A 13,616-nucleotide genomic window follows, 5' to 3' on the forward strand; every position below is an offset into this window, starting at 1 on the left:
GCCTTACAAACATGTTACTCCATGTCATGCTACAATCAGATCAGGGAGGCAAGGGTCTTTGTTCCACATTTCCTCGCTGGAACCTCCCAAGCACAACAAAGCAGCACTTCCCTTGGCTGATCACAGGAGGCAGAAGAGACACATTCGTTGGCTTTGAAGTTCTGGAGGGGGATAAGTGAAACTGAACCAGACTCTTGCTGCTGGGGTCCTCAGTGCACCCAGAACAGTGGCTCTCAGGACACAGCACACTCCCTGAGCAGGGCTGGTGTCCGGGCTCCAGGGCACCTTCGCTGTGCCTTTTTTTGTAAAAGTGGTGTTTGCACTTTGCAAGAAGAAATCACAGAATTGAAGAATAATTGCAGTTGGGGGAGGGAATCTGGTGGTCTATAATCCTGCTTGGAGAAGATCCAGTTTGGATCAGATTTTCAGGACCTTGTTTCACTGAGCAGAGTATCTCCAAGCACAGAAATGCTGTGATCTCTCTGGGCCCCTGAGCTGCTCTAGCTGTGGAGCAGATCTGAGTGTCTGTCCCCAGCTGCTGTTGGGCACTGCCCGTTCCTGCAGGGAGCTCCTGCAGTGTGACAGCAGGGAACTGCTGAGCTGCAGGGAACCCTCTCATGTGCTACAGGCACCAAACCCCATGGAAGGACACTTCCCTGTCAGGGGAAACTCGACAGCACAAAACCTCCTCTACAGATAAATGTGCTGCCTCTGTCCAGTGCTTTACAGCAGCAAAGCTGAACAAAGCTGCTCAGGGCAGGATTTGGAGACAGCAGGTCCGAGGTTGTATAAAAATGTCCTCTTTGCTCCCCGCAGCATTCCAGCACAGCTCAGCCAAGGCCCTTCTGTCACCAGTCGTCAGGGGAAGTCACTGTGCTGCAGCGAAGACAGGACCAAGTCTCAGCCCCTTCATCTCACCGAGGGTGTCACCGAACCGCAGCGGGGACAAAGTCCCCACCCCAGCGCAGCTCCTCAGTGCGCAGGGACACCCCGGCTCCTGCTCAGCCACCAGCCAAATTTGTTGCCTCTGGGGCAAATCACCACCTTTCTGCAGCTGGTTTGTCTGACTGGCTTTTGAGCAGCGGGTGCCCCAGAGCTGCTTGTGGTGGGTGTTGCTGTGCTTCACACCACCCTTATTGCATCTGCTCCCCTTTTGGCTCCACCAGCCCTGCTCTGGCTCCTCAGCACGCACCCAGATGCCCCATACGCTGCTCCTGCCTCACAAACACCGACCTGCTTCACTCACCTTGCAGCTCATGGCAGGGAGCAGAGCTGAGGCCAACGATGTGGCATTCAAGACTGCGATTGCCCAGGCTGGAGCCTGAGGTGAGCAGCAGGATTGCTGATGAATCCTGTATCTTTAATACTTCAGTCTCTATTGCTGGATTCTCCTGAGAGTTTTTGGGAGCAGCAGTTGGGAAACAGCAAGGTAGCGGGAGAATGGCGTGTAGTTACAGTAAAGGGTGTGGGAAAAGCAAGAATCGGGGCTCTCCTGGAACCTGTTTTATTACCCCCTAAAGAAGCAGTGGCTACAATCAACAGGCCTGCTTCAATCTTTCCAACAGCGCTAAGAGCGGGCTGCTAGCAGCAGGTCCTGAGATCAGCACAAAGCCACAGCACCTCAAAGGTGCTCAGTGAAGAGCAAGCCTGAGCCACCTGAGCCCCAGGACCTCATCTCCGGCACTGCTGCCTCTAAGCAGTAGCACAGCCTCTTGCTTTTCCCAGGGTCCGGCTGAACTCTGCTTTCCTCTCCTGGAAGCCATTTAGCTCCAAATGACAGCACCCTGCCCCTTTCAGTGCACTCTTCCCCTCTCCTTCCCCATTTTTCAGGGGCTTCCCTCAGGACCAAGCAGTTAAGTGAGCTGCTGTGTGCTGCAGGAAAGAGCACAGCTCAGGCTCTCAGAAATAGTGATGCAATCACTACATCCAAAATATGTGCAGCAGCTTCCTATTTCCCTTTGTCCAGCATCAGCTGAGCTCCCTCCGCTTTCTCTGACTGCTGTAACAGAAGCCAAGCAGCGCCAGAGCCCCGTGCCCGGGCACTGACTGTCCCTGAGGGGCCGGCGGACAGACAGACTGCCGCTGCCAACTGTTCGCCCCCAGCTCGCGGCACAGCCCGGCTGCACGCAGGGATCCTCGCACCGCACCGCACCGCTGCTCGGCCCGCGCCGCCCTCCCCCTGCAGAGCGGGGACGGGAGGTTTGTCGGGGCCCCCCCGGCCTCCCGCAAGCCTCAGCTGAGCGGCCTCCACAGCGGCTCGCGAGGGGCTGGCGGCGAGGCCGAGCCGGCCGCCGGCCCCCAGCCCCGGAGGCAGGAACCCGGGGACTACTCAGGCCTCGCGGTCTCCCCGCACGGCGGCTGCCGGGGGCGGGCGGCAGCGGGTCCCCGCCGGCGGAGCTCGCTGGGCCGCGGCCCGAGCCCGTGGGCAGCCGCCGGCCGCCATGTCAGCCCCCGGGGCCGCGCGTGCGCACGGCGCCGTGACGTCAGCGCCATGGCCCCGCCCCTCGGGCCGCGGCGGCCCCCAGCGCGCCTGCGCGGCCATGGCGGCGGCCTGCGCCGGGATGGAGCCGGCGGCGGCGCCTCCGCCTCCCGCGGCCGCCGCGCCGGGCTCGGGCGAGCTGGTGTGCGCGCAGGGCCGGAATCTGAAGGCGGTGCTGTGCCAGCGCTGCGGGTCCCGGGTGCTGCTGCCCGGCGCCGCCACCTTCGCCCGCCGTGAGGTACCGGGATGCGGGGGGCAGGGAGGGCGCTGAGGGAGGCGGCGGGCGGGCGGGAGCGAGAGGCGCCCCCCGAGGGCGGGGCGGGGCGGGCGCCCCCTGCGGGCGGGGCGGTGACGCCGTGTCTCCCGCAGCTCCTCCTGCCCGCCATGAGGAAGAAGGCGGCGGCGGCGGCGGGCGGCGGCGGGGACGTGGTGCGGGAGCACTGGCTGGTGCGCGACATGTTCTCCTTCGAGAACGTGGGCTTCACCCGCGACGTGGGCAACGTCAAGTTCCTGGTGTGCGCCGACTGCGAGGCGGGGCCCATCGGCTGGCACTGCCTCGACGACAAGGACAGCTTCTACGTGGCGCTGGAGCGCGTGGCCCACGAGTGACACCGGCGCTGCCGCCTGGGCCGGGGACGGCGACAGACTGTGCCGAGGCCCGGCAGACGGACCGCGGCTTGGCCACCCGCAGCCTCGCCGGTTGGCAGCCCCTGGCCCGGCTGCCCCACAGCGCGCCTACCCACGGCCTGCCTGACCTACAGCCCAGCTGGTCACCCCACAGCCCGGATCCACAGACCAAGAAGCAGAGCACTGGCCCAGCCAGCTCCTCACCTGAGCCCACATGGGAAGGATGTCAGTGGTGGGAGGGTCCCGGTGACCTGCAGGCACAGCTCACCATCACCGTTTTGCCAAACAGCTTGATCCGCCACTGCCTGGCTGCTCTCTCACTTCTTCCTTGTGTGGCTGCTGTTTTTCCAGTGTGCTAAGGTGTCTTTCAGGCTGATCAGTTTGGGACACAGCCATGTAAATGTGGGTGCTGGCACAAGGGCAAGGGGAGGACAGGACTGTTGCATTGAATCATCGTGGCTGCTTAAATTATCTGAACTACAGCCAAAGCAGTTACAGGGTTTAAGCTGTATCTTCTGTTGATTTTCAGAAGAACTGTTCCCTGCCCCAAACCCTAACGTTTAGGTTCTCTAAAACCTCATCCTACCTGACAGCTGTACCATGTAAGAGTATATGGCACCTGAAGTGTGTGTAAGGCATTTTAACTAACACTGTATGCAGTTTTATTAACTGAGTACTTGGAAATAAAGTAAGATACCGGTAGAGTTTGCGGACAGGCTGGTAGAGTGGCAAATAAAGACCAATGTGCAAGATCATAGCATTGCCAGGCAACAAGAATGAAGAGATTCCAACTCGAAAAGGATTTGACTCATTGGACAAGCAGTGTCCAGTGACTGTGTGTCTCAGTGCTGAAGAATGTCAAAACAGCCGTGTGTGAATTAAACAGAGAAGTTGGGAAGGAATTTCTCTTCTGTAAAGCAGCTGGTAGGAGCAGTGCTGGGATATTGTGTCCAGTTTTGTTCTCTGCCTTTGAAAAGATGGGCACAAAGCTGATTGATGGAAAATTGAAGGAGGCTGCAGCAGCCATGGTTTTCACTGTATCTTTTGGTCCAGTTTGCATTCTCCATTTGCAAACCCCTGTATGAATAATACAGCAGCTTTACAGTCACATCCTGGGTCACAGAGGGTATGCCTTTCTGCAGGAGGTGTATCAAGATACTGTGCTAATAAACACTTTTGGTACCAATGCAGCTATAAAGGCACAACTGTCATTGTGCTGGGATGATGAAGTTGTGTTTGCCACCAAAATCAGAATTGGTTGTACTTCAAGATTAGCAGTGTTGCTGCCACATGGCTGTGGGACAGTCCTTTTCCTCACTCTTCTACTAAACTGTTTTGCTGGCAGGAGTCTGTAAAGCAGGCACTTCCGATGCACTTTCTGGGAAATGTGGTCGTTTTTCCAGAAAGGCATCCTGACAGCAAGTGAGGGAGAAACAAGTCCTTCTTCCAGTGCTTGAGCACCTGCACTTTTAAGATTTGGAGACTCTGCCTTAATGTAGAACAACCAAGATGTTGACTGTTCTGGGGCTGCTCTGTCAGAAACCTCTGCTGTGGGCAGTCAGGATTTACCAACTGGAGGGAGAGAGGCACAATTCCATAGTCTGGTGATTAAGGCTCTCACTTGGGTAGGAGGTGAGTCTTGTGCTGTGTCCTTGTTAAATGTGTCAGATGGACATTTCACATGAAAACTGCTTCTTTCCTCCTCCCCTTCTTGTCTTTTAGCTCTAAGCCCAGTAACTGAACAGGTCCATCAAGGAAGTACACCCAGAAGGGCAAGGAGAGCCTCATTTGGGTTCCACACAGGCACAAGAAGATTGTGGGATCACACCACTTTAATTTCACACTTTCACTTAGATTGTTGTCTATTAGGGAGTGTGTTTTAATCTGTAATACCTAGATTATAGTCTGTGTTACTAAAATATAAAATGTGCTGCACAGTAGCTTCATTCTGGAGACACCACTCTGCAGAACAGCCTTGTGAATAGCAGCTTGATTAACACTGAGTAAATGACACTTCTCAAAAATATGGTACATGTGGATTCCTGATATTGTGGAGTTGTCAGTGGGCGGCACTGGGATGGAGCTGAGGTGGTGGTGGCAGCTTTTCCCAGTCACTGGAACGCTTCCTGGAGAGATGGGAGACCTCGGGTCAAAGGCTGTCTTCACATCAGTACAGCAGTGATTTGAATCCACTTCCGTGCACAGTAGTGATGGTGAGTAATGAAAGCTGCTCTGAGAGGAGAGGTGTGCTGAAGGGATACATCCTCCATGGGATCCAGGTTTGGTTTCTGCTGGCTCTTAAATAGAAAGTAGAATCGCACAGGTTGTGGAAATGTTAAGGAGTAATGTACGGTCTGTTGGGAATTCACAAGAGGAAACTTTTGTACCATGAGATCGTGGAATCTTACAACCTCAGGTAGGATCTTGGCTTGCTGCAGCTTGGAGAAGCCATGAGAAACACCCTTGAAGTCCAAGGCAGGGACCTGGTGCCAGTGAAGGGGCAGCCACACAGTAGAGCTCTGCAGCTTGCTGATGCTTAGGAGCCCATCACCTGGGCTAATTCATATCCTGAGAGGTGAGGTGAGAATTGGGGGGGGGGGGCGGCGGGAATGGTGAAGAGGGAAAAGGAGGCATCACTTTGTGGAATTTGAGCCCAGGGAGTTCCACCACTGTGGTGTTAACCGAGCTTTAGAGGAGAAATGTCTGCAGTCAGCAAACCCCGCCTTAGGGGGAAGGTCTGCTGTGTTTATGCAACAAACAGCAGCATCACATTGGGGAGCATCTAAGGAAGTGCTGAACCGTTTTTGTGTTAATGAAAGCTAATAAAAATTCTAATAGTCTCACGAATAAACATAATATTTTCACTACTTCTAGTGTTGAAAAACTGTTCCAGTTGCCCACAGGAACTTACAGGGAAAGGATAGACAAGAGCCAACCTTCAGGTATGGGAAGTGCTTACATAAAACCTGTTAATGCTCATCTTGCAGGCTGTCTTTCTGTATCATCCACATCAAGACAGAGCAGAAGCCCTTATTTCCACATGCAGGATGCTTTAAAATTAATATGAAAATTAATTCTTCTGCATAAATAGCTGCATAGACTACTCATAAGACCCATTCCGTGTTAAGCTGTAGCACTGCCAAGAGAGGGAACAGTAATGAACCTGCTCCCCTCGCACCAGCCAATCCCACCAGCGAGGTGGGTGAGGACTGTGCATGGCAGGACACAAAACCTCCAGCACCTGGGGCCTTGCCTCAGTGCTGCTTTTGGGTAAGAACTAATAACAGTTTTGTCTGATTGCTTCCCAGTCTGGACTTAAGGTATGCCTGTTTGTATTGGTTAGGTGTTTATATATCACAAATAAAAATGTATTTAGGATGGTTAAAAACAAATCATACTCCACGCTGACTCAGGTATTGAGACTGGTTCACAGCCCCAAAACCATGGTGTGGGCTTAGGCTGACATTGACACCTTGTGTAACTTCACCTCTCAGCTCGTTTTCCCACCCAAACTTCTCCCGCAAGACAGCTGCTGAACCCTTTGCTGAGACTGTTCAATTTGCTAACTTAGTGTAAAGCTTCTTTTCTTGGACTGCTAGGTTGAAACATGGGAGTTTGAGCTCTGCAGCCTATGTGAGATAATCAGGAGGCAATGGCAGGATGAAGGGCTTCCTATTTTCAGCAGCAGGAGGCTGTAAGATCAGCTGAACTGTCCTGTGCCACAAGTTGTCCCTTGTGAAGAGGTCACATACACACTTTTCCTTCCCTAAATTGTGTTTCACTGAAATAGGTAAGCAGTGCTTGGAGCAGGGATTGGAATTTAAGGGCCCCTCTTTCCGTATTTCTGCAAGTCAGCAAAATGGTCTTTGTTTCTGGGCTTGACAACACCCAAGCTCTGTCTGTGATTGCTCATCACTTCACAGAACTCTTTGGCAGAGCAGTTATGACAATGTGGACTTTGAAGTAATAGCTTAGAGGAGGACTTTGCTGTTTGCCTTCCTGCTGCGTTCTAGAGCCCCGCAGTTCAGCTAGTCCTCATGTAGGCAAGCCAGGAGGGCTTAAGGTAACAATCTCTGCAATACCTGCAGCTCAGGCTGTCTGCGGAACCCACTGCCATCGTGTATGGAGATGAGGAGCTCAGCAGAGTCCAGAAAAGATTGAGAAAAACAGTGAAAGGATTCAGAAAGGATTGATAAAAAGAAGGCCAGTTTTGCTAAGAGAGGTATTTTTGGTGTTACATCTACATATCTTGCCTTGGTTATTTCTCTAAACCACCAGTGCCACAGAGCAGAACTGTGACGCTGTGTGAACAGATACTGCCGTACCAGCACAGGCACCTTCTACAATGCATGGGTGTTTGGGAGAGGAGGGATATCGGAAATCTATTATGATTATTCTCTGAAGGTCATTTTACATGCCTGACATTACGCTCCATGTCGGGAACAAGAAAAGTAGGAGGAAAGGAAACAATAGAGAGGAAATAGCTTCGGGGTCCTTCAACAAATGGTGCAGGGAAACTCTTCCCTGCCTCCTGCAAAGCCAGGTTAATAAAGGCCAAACCCTAGAATCAAACACTAAACCACCGAGTATTTTGCAGCTGCTGGGGGACACAGAAGGAAACCACAGCAAATGAGTGGAACTTGCCATAAAAGTGCAAAGAGAAAATGAGGGCTTTGATAAAAGCCAGCTTTATGCTCCTTTTAACCAGTAATTTCTGTTATACGTTTCATCATAAATACTTTTGTGCTGAGTTGTGAATCAGCCAGGTTCTTAAAGTGCAGCTCTCTTGCAAGTGCAGCTGGACCTTTTTGTGTTGGTGAGGGTAGAGCAGAGGGAGCTGGGAGCCTAGCACTCCAGATGAGAGTTACTGAACTTGTGGGGCTGCATCCCCCAGATGAGCGAGAGAAGCCGAGGCTCTCTTCGCAGGAGTGCGTCTCAGAGGAAGCGCACTGGTGTCTGAAAATATCTGGCTGTGCACAGAGTAAAAATCAAGTGCTTTGCTCCCTAAATGCAATCACTGAGGAAGAGTGAGCACGTTCCTGGGTCACTGAGATAACACTTCCATCTCCTGAGAGGGACGCTCTGGAAAAATTGTTTCTTGCATCTTTCATAAAATTTAATCTAGAGTGGCACAGTCCAACCTCGGGGTTGCTGCTATTCATCTTTTTAAGAGAAAGTCTTAATAGACAATCTGAGACAGTTCCCTGTGTGGAAACAGCTTGTGGCAGAGGATATTATCTCTTGATCATCACATGGTCAGTTCCTAGGGGCTTTGGTTTTGTCTTCAGCTAAAATATGAACTGTTCGGAGCCAGCTTCTGCATGGAGAAGGACATGGTTACCCTTCCCTTCTGTGTAGGGTGGGGTGGGGGGGAACAGCCCGAGGCAGGCTGTAATCTCATAAATACAGTTGGGCCTGAAAGTGGGGCATGTTCTGACCAAAGCAGCTGCCGTTCAGCCGCCAGAGGAGGCCAAAGCAAAAGAGCCAGAGCTGTGTTTTTTCCAGCAGCCTGCCTTCAGTCTGGCAGGACAGGACAGAACTGCAGGCAAAGTCTGTCCTTGAAAAGTCTTTCAGGGCAATTTGTGGCGTCGATAGGAGCCACATGTCCCTGGGGCGAGAAGCTGCGCTGGAGAGTTCCCTGCGTGGATGTTTTTCTCCATGCTGCTCCTCGCTGGGGAAGCAGCAGGGAGTGTGTGTATGCTCAGCTGTGCTTCTGCTCCCCCTTTCATGTGCTCCATCTTCCAGGAGTCTCCGAATTCCCCCGAAGGAAGGGAGACAGTTGCCAGCCTTAATGGCTGTACGTGCAGAGGCAGAGTGCTCTTGTCTGAGTGCTGCCAGGAATCACCTTCTGCCATTGTTCAAACCCAGCTGGAAGAGATGCCCTGAGAGCAAGGGAAAATAAGCAAAGCCGTGTCAGCACAGGTATCCTTCCCCTCCTCCAGCAGCTGGCTCTGCACGCTGCCTGGAACACTGTTAACAGCATGCTCTTTCCATGGCAAACAGCCAGACGGCAGCTCGTTGCAGAATCCCGGCTTAATTTGGAATCTCTGGCAATGGAGCAGGAGGATGTGGCTGCAAAAACTTGCTGCCTCGTGCTTTGCTGGGGAGGGAGCAGGCTGTGACTCCTCTAAAACAGGCAGGACTCAGTTCTCTGTCAAACTGTGGCAGGTCCAAGGGGCTAGCACCAAAAAGAGCAGGAGGCCAGAAGTGCTGGGACTCTGCAAACACAGGACCCAAGTCCTGAGGAGGGAAGATGCTTGGAGAAAGGAGCAGCTTCAGACACCAGTGGGAGGAACCTCCTCTGACAAGGAACAACCAGGACTGAGAGCTGTAGCTGCAGGTGTCCGCAGCAGTTTGAAGGCTCAGTGACTTTGGCAGCTCGATCCCTGCTGCAGCCACAGGTCCCCCTGTTTGGCTCTGGTGCCAATGCTCCACAAGGCCCCCATGATGCCAGCACCACTCAGGGGCATCTGGTTCCATCCCTTCTCTTCAGGCCCCTGCTCAGATTTGGGGATTTCTGTGGGAAACCAGACAGCACCAAAAGGCAATGTCTGTGCAGCTGGCCTGTGCCCGAGACACAGCTGCTGATTTTGGGAAAGGCAATGCCACAGTGCCTGCTGCTGCACATACTCAGAGCAGCACAGCATGAAGTGCAGGTTCTGTTTACTGAGACCCTCCAGCTCTACTTCTTGGCATTCCCAGCCTTCCAGACCAGATTTGTAGTGCTGATCCAGCCCAACATGTTTAATTAATGTTGGCAGAAATGTCAGTGAAGAGACGTTGCCATATGCAGCTGCACCATAAGGCCAGTGCAGTGCTGAACTGGGTGCACTGGTTGTAGTGGGAGTCCTGCATTGCACCTGCAAAGCCATTCTGCCTTGTACATGCACCCCTCAGCAGGTCACTGCACCCCCTGCAGCTCTTAGGCTGAGTCAGAACTCACAGTGCATTCAGCTCGTCAGGGCTGTGGGTAAGTGAACACTCAGCTCTGTTCTGATGCTCCTCTGCAATCGGTCAGTGTCACCACGAGTTCATGGGGGATCTGAGACAGTCTGCAGAGGAGTATGCCCCTACCTGCTTCACTGGTCAACAGGGAATGGTATTCTCTTTAAAACCACCCTGTATGCACTTAAGGTGGCAAGAACTGACTGAGATCTGTGACACTTCACCCAAACCATGCTGCCTGCCCATCACGGATGGATACAGCCCTGCCAGGGGCATCTCTGGACTATGGATATGTTGTGTTTTAACCCCGGCTGGCAATTAAGCACCACATGGCCACTTGCTCACTCCCCTGCAGTGGGATGGGGGGAGAATCAGAAGGGTAAAAGTGAGAAAAACTTGTGGCTTAAGATAAAGACAATTTAATAATTATGAATAAGGGTTTCTTAAAAAGTAAGAAAAAAAAAAACAACAAAGAGGAAAATACAACTGGAGAAAAACAAGTGATGCAAAAGAAAGCAATTGCTCACCACCAACCACTGCTCAGCCAGTCCCCGAGCAACAGCAGATCCTGGCACCCTCCACCCCCCAGTTTTTTGGGGGAACATGCCATCATCTGGCCTGGACTATCCCTTTGGCCAGCTGGGGTCAGTTGTCCCGGCTGTGTCCCCTCCCATGCACCCCCAGCCCTGTCACTGGTGAGGTGGGGTGAGGAGCAGAAAAGGCCTTGACACTGTGTAAGCACTGCTCAACAATAGCTAAAACATCCCTGCGTTATCCACACTGTTCCAACACAAATCCAAAACACAGCCCCATACAAGCTACTATGAAGAACTGTATCCATATCCCAGCCAAAACCAGTACAGGATGTGAACTGTTTGCCACATTCACTAACTGCACCATCAGCTAACTGGTTTCTTGGTCAAAAGGACCATGCAGCAAAGAATCAGTATAAGTAGGAATGTCCAAACATTGGCAGATGGTGCTGCTGCCTAACCAGAGGAAGAAGGTTAACTTCCCAGCGAGAGACATCCAGTCTAATGGGTGATTTTAGTTACCCACACAAAAAGAGGCCAATTATTGTATCAGCACAGGACAAGGTATATTTTCAGTACCTAAACCAGAAGTTAGTGGTGGAGAACACAATAAAATTTGTAGGCTAGGATCAGTTTACTCCCAAGTAACGAACAGAACCTGGACCAAGAAGTTTAACCAATACAGGCAATACAGTTACCAAAGTCTGACATAATCTGAGACAGAGGGGTACCCACCAGCACTCACAATACAGTGATGGCACAGTGAAGAGGTGACTAATTTAGAAGGCCTTTTAATTGTAAAGCAAAGAAAAAATAAGTGGACTTGATGGAGAAGCTGTTTCAGCTTCGACAAATGTCAGATGGAGGTTTGTCACCACAGACCAGCAGGGAAGCAGTCAGGGAAGAGAAACTGTGTGATAGTCAGGGCTGAAGTAGCATTTAAAACAAGCAGGGAATGGAAGCAGCTCCTGCAATGTGGACTTGCAGAGAACGAAAAAATAGGGCAGGTAGTCAAGTCCGTGCTTGCAGGAGCAGGATTATAACAGTTGGAAGAACAAATAACGTAAGATTTTAAAACAGGGAATGTATTTAAAGTCATTAAACCCCGGATCTTATTTAAGGATTACCTAGAAGAAGCCATGCTAATAGCACATTAAAGTTACAAAGTCAAATGATCAAGGTAGAGAATGCTGATAATAAACTTGCTCGTGAAATGTTAATCTCTTGTGTACATACATTCTGCTGTAGTTCTGCTGACTATCACGTAGGAAATCTCACAAAACAAAAGCAGAGCCCAGCCCTCTGGGGTTCCAATCTGGCAACTCAAGCACATCCTTCCACTTATTTTGACACTCCCTGCAGGGGGAGGACCAGGTATAAGCTGGGTATAATCATATAATTAGAGATATGCCTATTGCACGTTTGGTGTTCAGGAGAGGAGTTGCCTTGTACGAACTACTCTACCTATGTCTTCTGCACTCACCATTCCCATATTTAAGTATCTCCAGCCCATCTGGAACAGGGGTCAGAAATTAATTCAGCCCTGTCTAGTTGGATAGTTTTCAGCTCTAAATGAAAGGTATTTCTCGGCACCCAGCAAACATTCCAAAAACTCTCATGGAAAATCCATGTCCTCCCATGGAGGTTTGCTCTGAGATCAGTGGATTAAGCATTTCCACCTGTTGTACATTCTCTCCAAATTGTTCCTCTGCTGCATGCAGCTCTTGAGATGAAATGCACAGGTATGTGTGATGGGATAAACATCTTACACCGCAATCAAAGCCCAGAGATAGGACCTGATCCGTCACGAGGTTTGCAGCGTCCCACGCAGAGCCACGCATGCCAGGCAGCCGGGTGCACCTCCACTTGCCCAGGCAGTTCCTTTGCAGGGCCCTACCCCCACGGAGCAGGGTTTGCCTCCCTTTGGGGGCAGGGCTTGTTGATATTGAACTTGCTGAGGAAATGGAAATCTGCTGTGTACATACCTCCTGCTGCAGGGTGACCCTGCAGGGAGAGGTCTACAGAGAGCGCTGCAATGGTTTCTGATTTTAAACTCATCTCGCATAAAAAGCATTCCATTCTGGTTGTCTTCTATCGATTTCCATGATTCATTTAGTTCACATCAATACATTCCAGCAGAAAAGGACACTGTGCTGTCTGCTCATGCAGCTATGGACTACTGACAATGCGGTCCATGGGCGACATCCAGACCTGAATGGCCAGATGAGCTAGTTTAGGCAGTACGCAACCACAGCCAGTGCTAAACCAACTAAAAATCTCATCACACGGTATGGGAAGGTACTGGTTTTCATCATCCTTGCTAGCTAGGCTTTCTACAACAGTTTTCCTTACCTGCCATTCCCTTCCCAGTCTACAGTGAAAAAAAGAACAAAATCCCTGTTTCTCTTCCCTTTCCACCTCTCCAGAAGGCTACTGAAGGTGCTACTTTACTTGATGTCAGGAACCTTGTCCCTCTCCAGCCTCTGCAGAGCTGAGGGTGTATTTTGCAACAGGCGAAGGTTGGGGCTGTGCAATAGGAGGCCCCATAAAAGGCCATAGCAAGCTGCCCCCAGGCAAGGGGTCAGGCCTGTCTTCTAGAGGGGGAGGATTAGACCAGATCAGATGATCCCAAGTGAACTGCACCCAGCATTGCAAAGGAAGATTAAAGCAAAACCAAAATACATGAAGAATCCTGTCAAGACAATTTGGAAGGAATTCTTTGCCAACACTAAGAAATACCTGCTCCTATAACAATACAGGACCCCAAATCCAGGAGGAGACTCTCTGTTACTTTCACAGACCCTGGCAAGGCATTCAGCTACTTGTGGGGAGTGGGGGAGGATAAAACAGACAAGCAAAAACCTGTAGCCAGATGATAGTTTGGGATGAGAAAATACAGGCTAGTGATTCAGGAATTCTCTGAGACAGGAATCTCTGAAGGTGGGGAGAATATCTTGGGGTGGTGATGCTGTTACTCTGCCCCTCTTCTACATACTTCCCAAGGCATTTGCTATGAGCCACCACTAGAAAAT

The 13,616-nt window shown here is 51.3% G+C and overlaps 1 protein-coding gene across 2 annotated transcripts; it reads left to right on the forward strand.

Annotated features, from left to right (window-relative positions):
• The first annotated feature begins 2,532 nt into the window (after nt 1–2,532).
• Nucleotides 2,533–6,470, forward strand: RABIF (RAB interacting factor). Of its 2 annotated transcripts, XR_012635080.1 has the most exons (3): nt 2,533–2,717; nt 2,849–4,738; nt 4,829–6,470. XR_012635080.1 is itself a non-coding variant. In XM_074925657.1 (2 exons), exons 1-2 carry the CDS (start codon nt 2,541–2,543, stop codon nt 3,086–3,088), a joined length of 417 nt encoding a protein of 138 aa, XP_074781758.1. In that variant the 5' UTR covers nt 2,533–2,540; the 3' UTR covers nt 3,089–6,469. The 2 variants fall into 2 exon arrangements, 1 of the variants encoding a protein (XP_074781758.1); XM_074925657.1 differs by having other exon boundaries at nt 2,849–6,469.
• The last annotated feature ends 7,146 nt before the right edge of the window (nt 6,471–13,616 follow it).

The sequence above is a fragment of the Athene noctua genome, chromosome 23, assembly GCF_965140245.1.
Source record: "Athene noctua chromosome 23, bAthNoc1.hap1.1, whole genome shotgun sequence".
In the NCBI taxonomy this organism is placed as follows: Eukaryota; Metazoa; Chordata; class Aves; order Strigiformes; family Strigidae; genus Athene; species Athene noctua.

Bases quoted from the DNA above. Each gene is read 5' to 3' on its own strand.
- RABIF (XM_074925657.1), top strand. From the start codon at position 2,541: ATGGCGGCGGCCTGCGCCGGGATGGAGCCGGCGGCGGCGCCTCCGCCT. The intron at 2,718-2,848 runs GTACCGGGATGC...TGTCTCCCGCAG, and splicing joins CCACCTTCGCCCGCCGTGAG to CTCCTCCTGCCCGCCATGAG.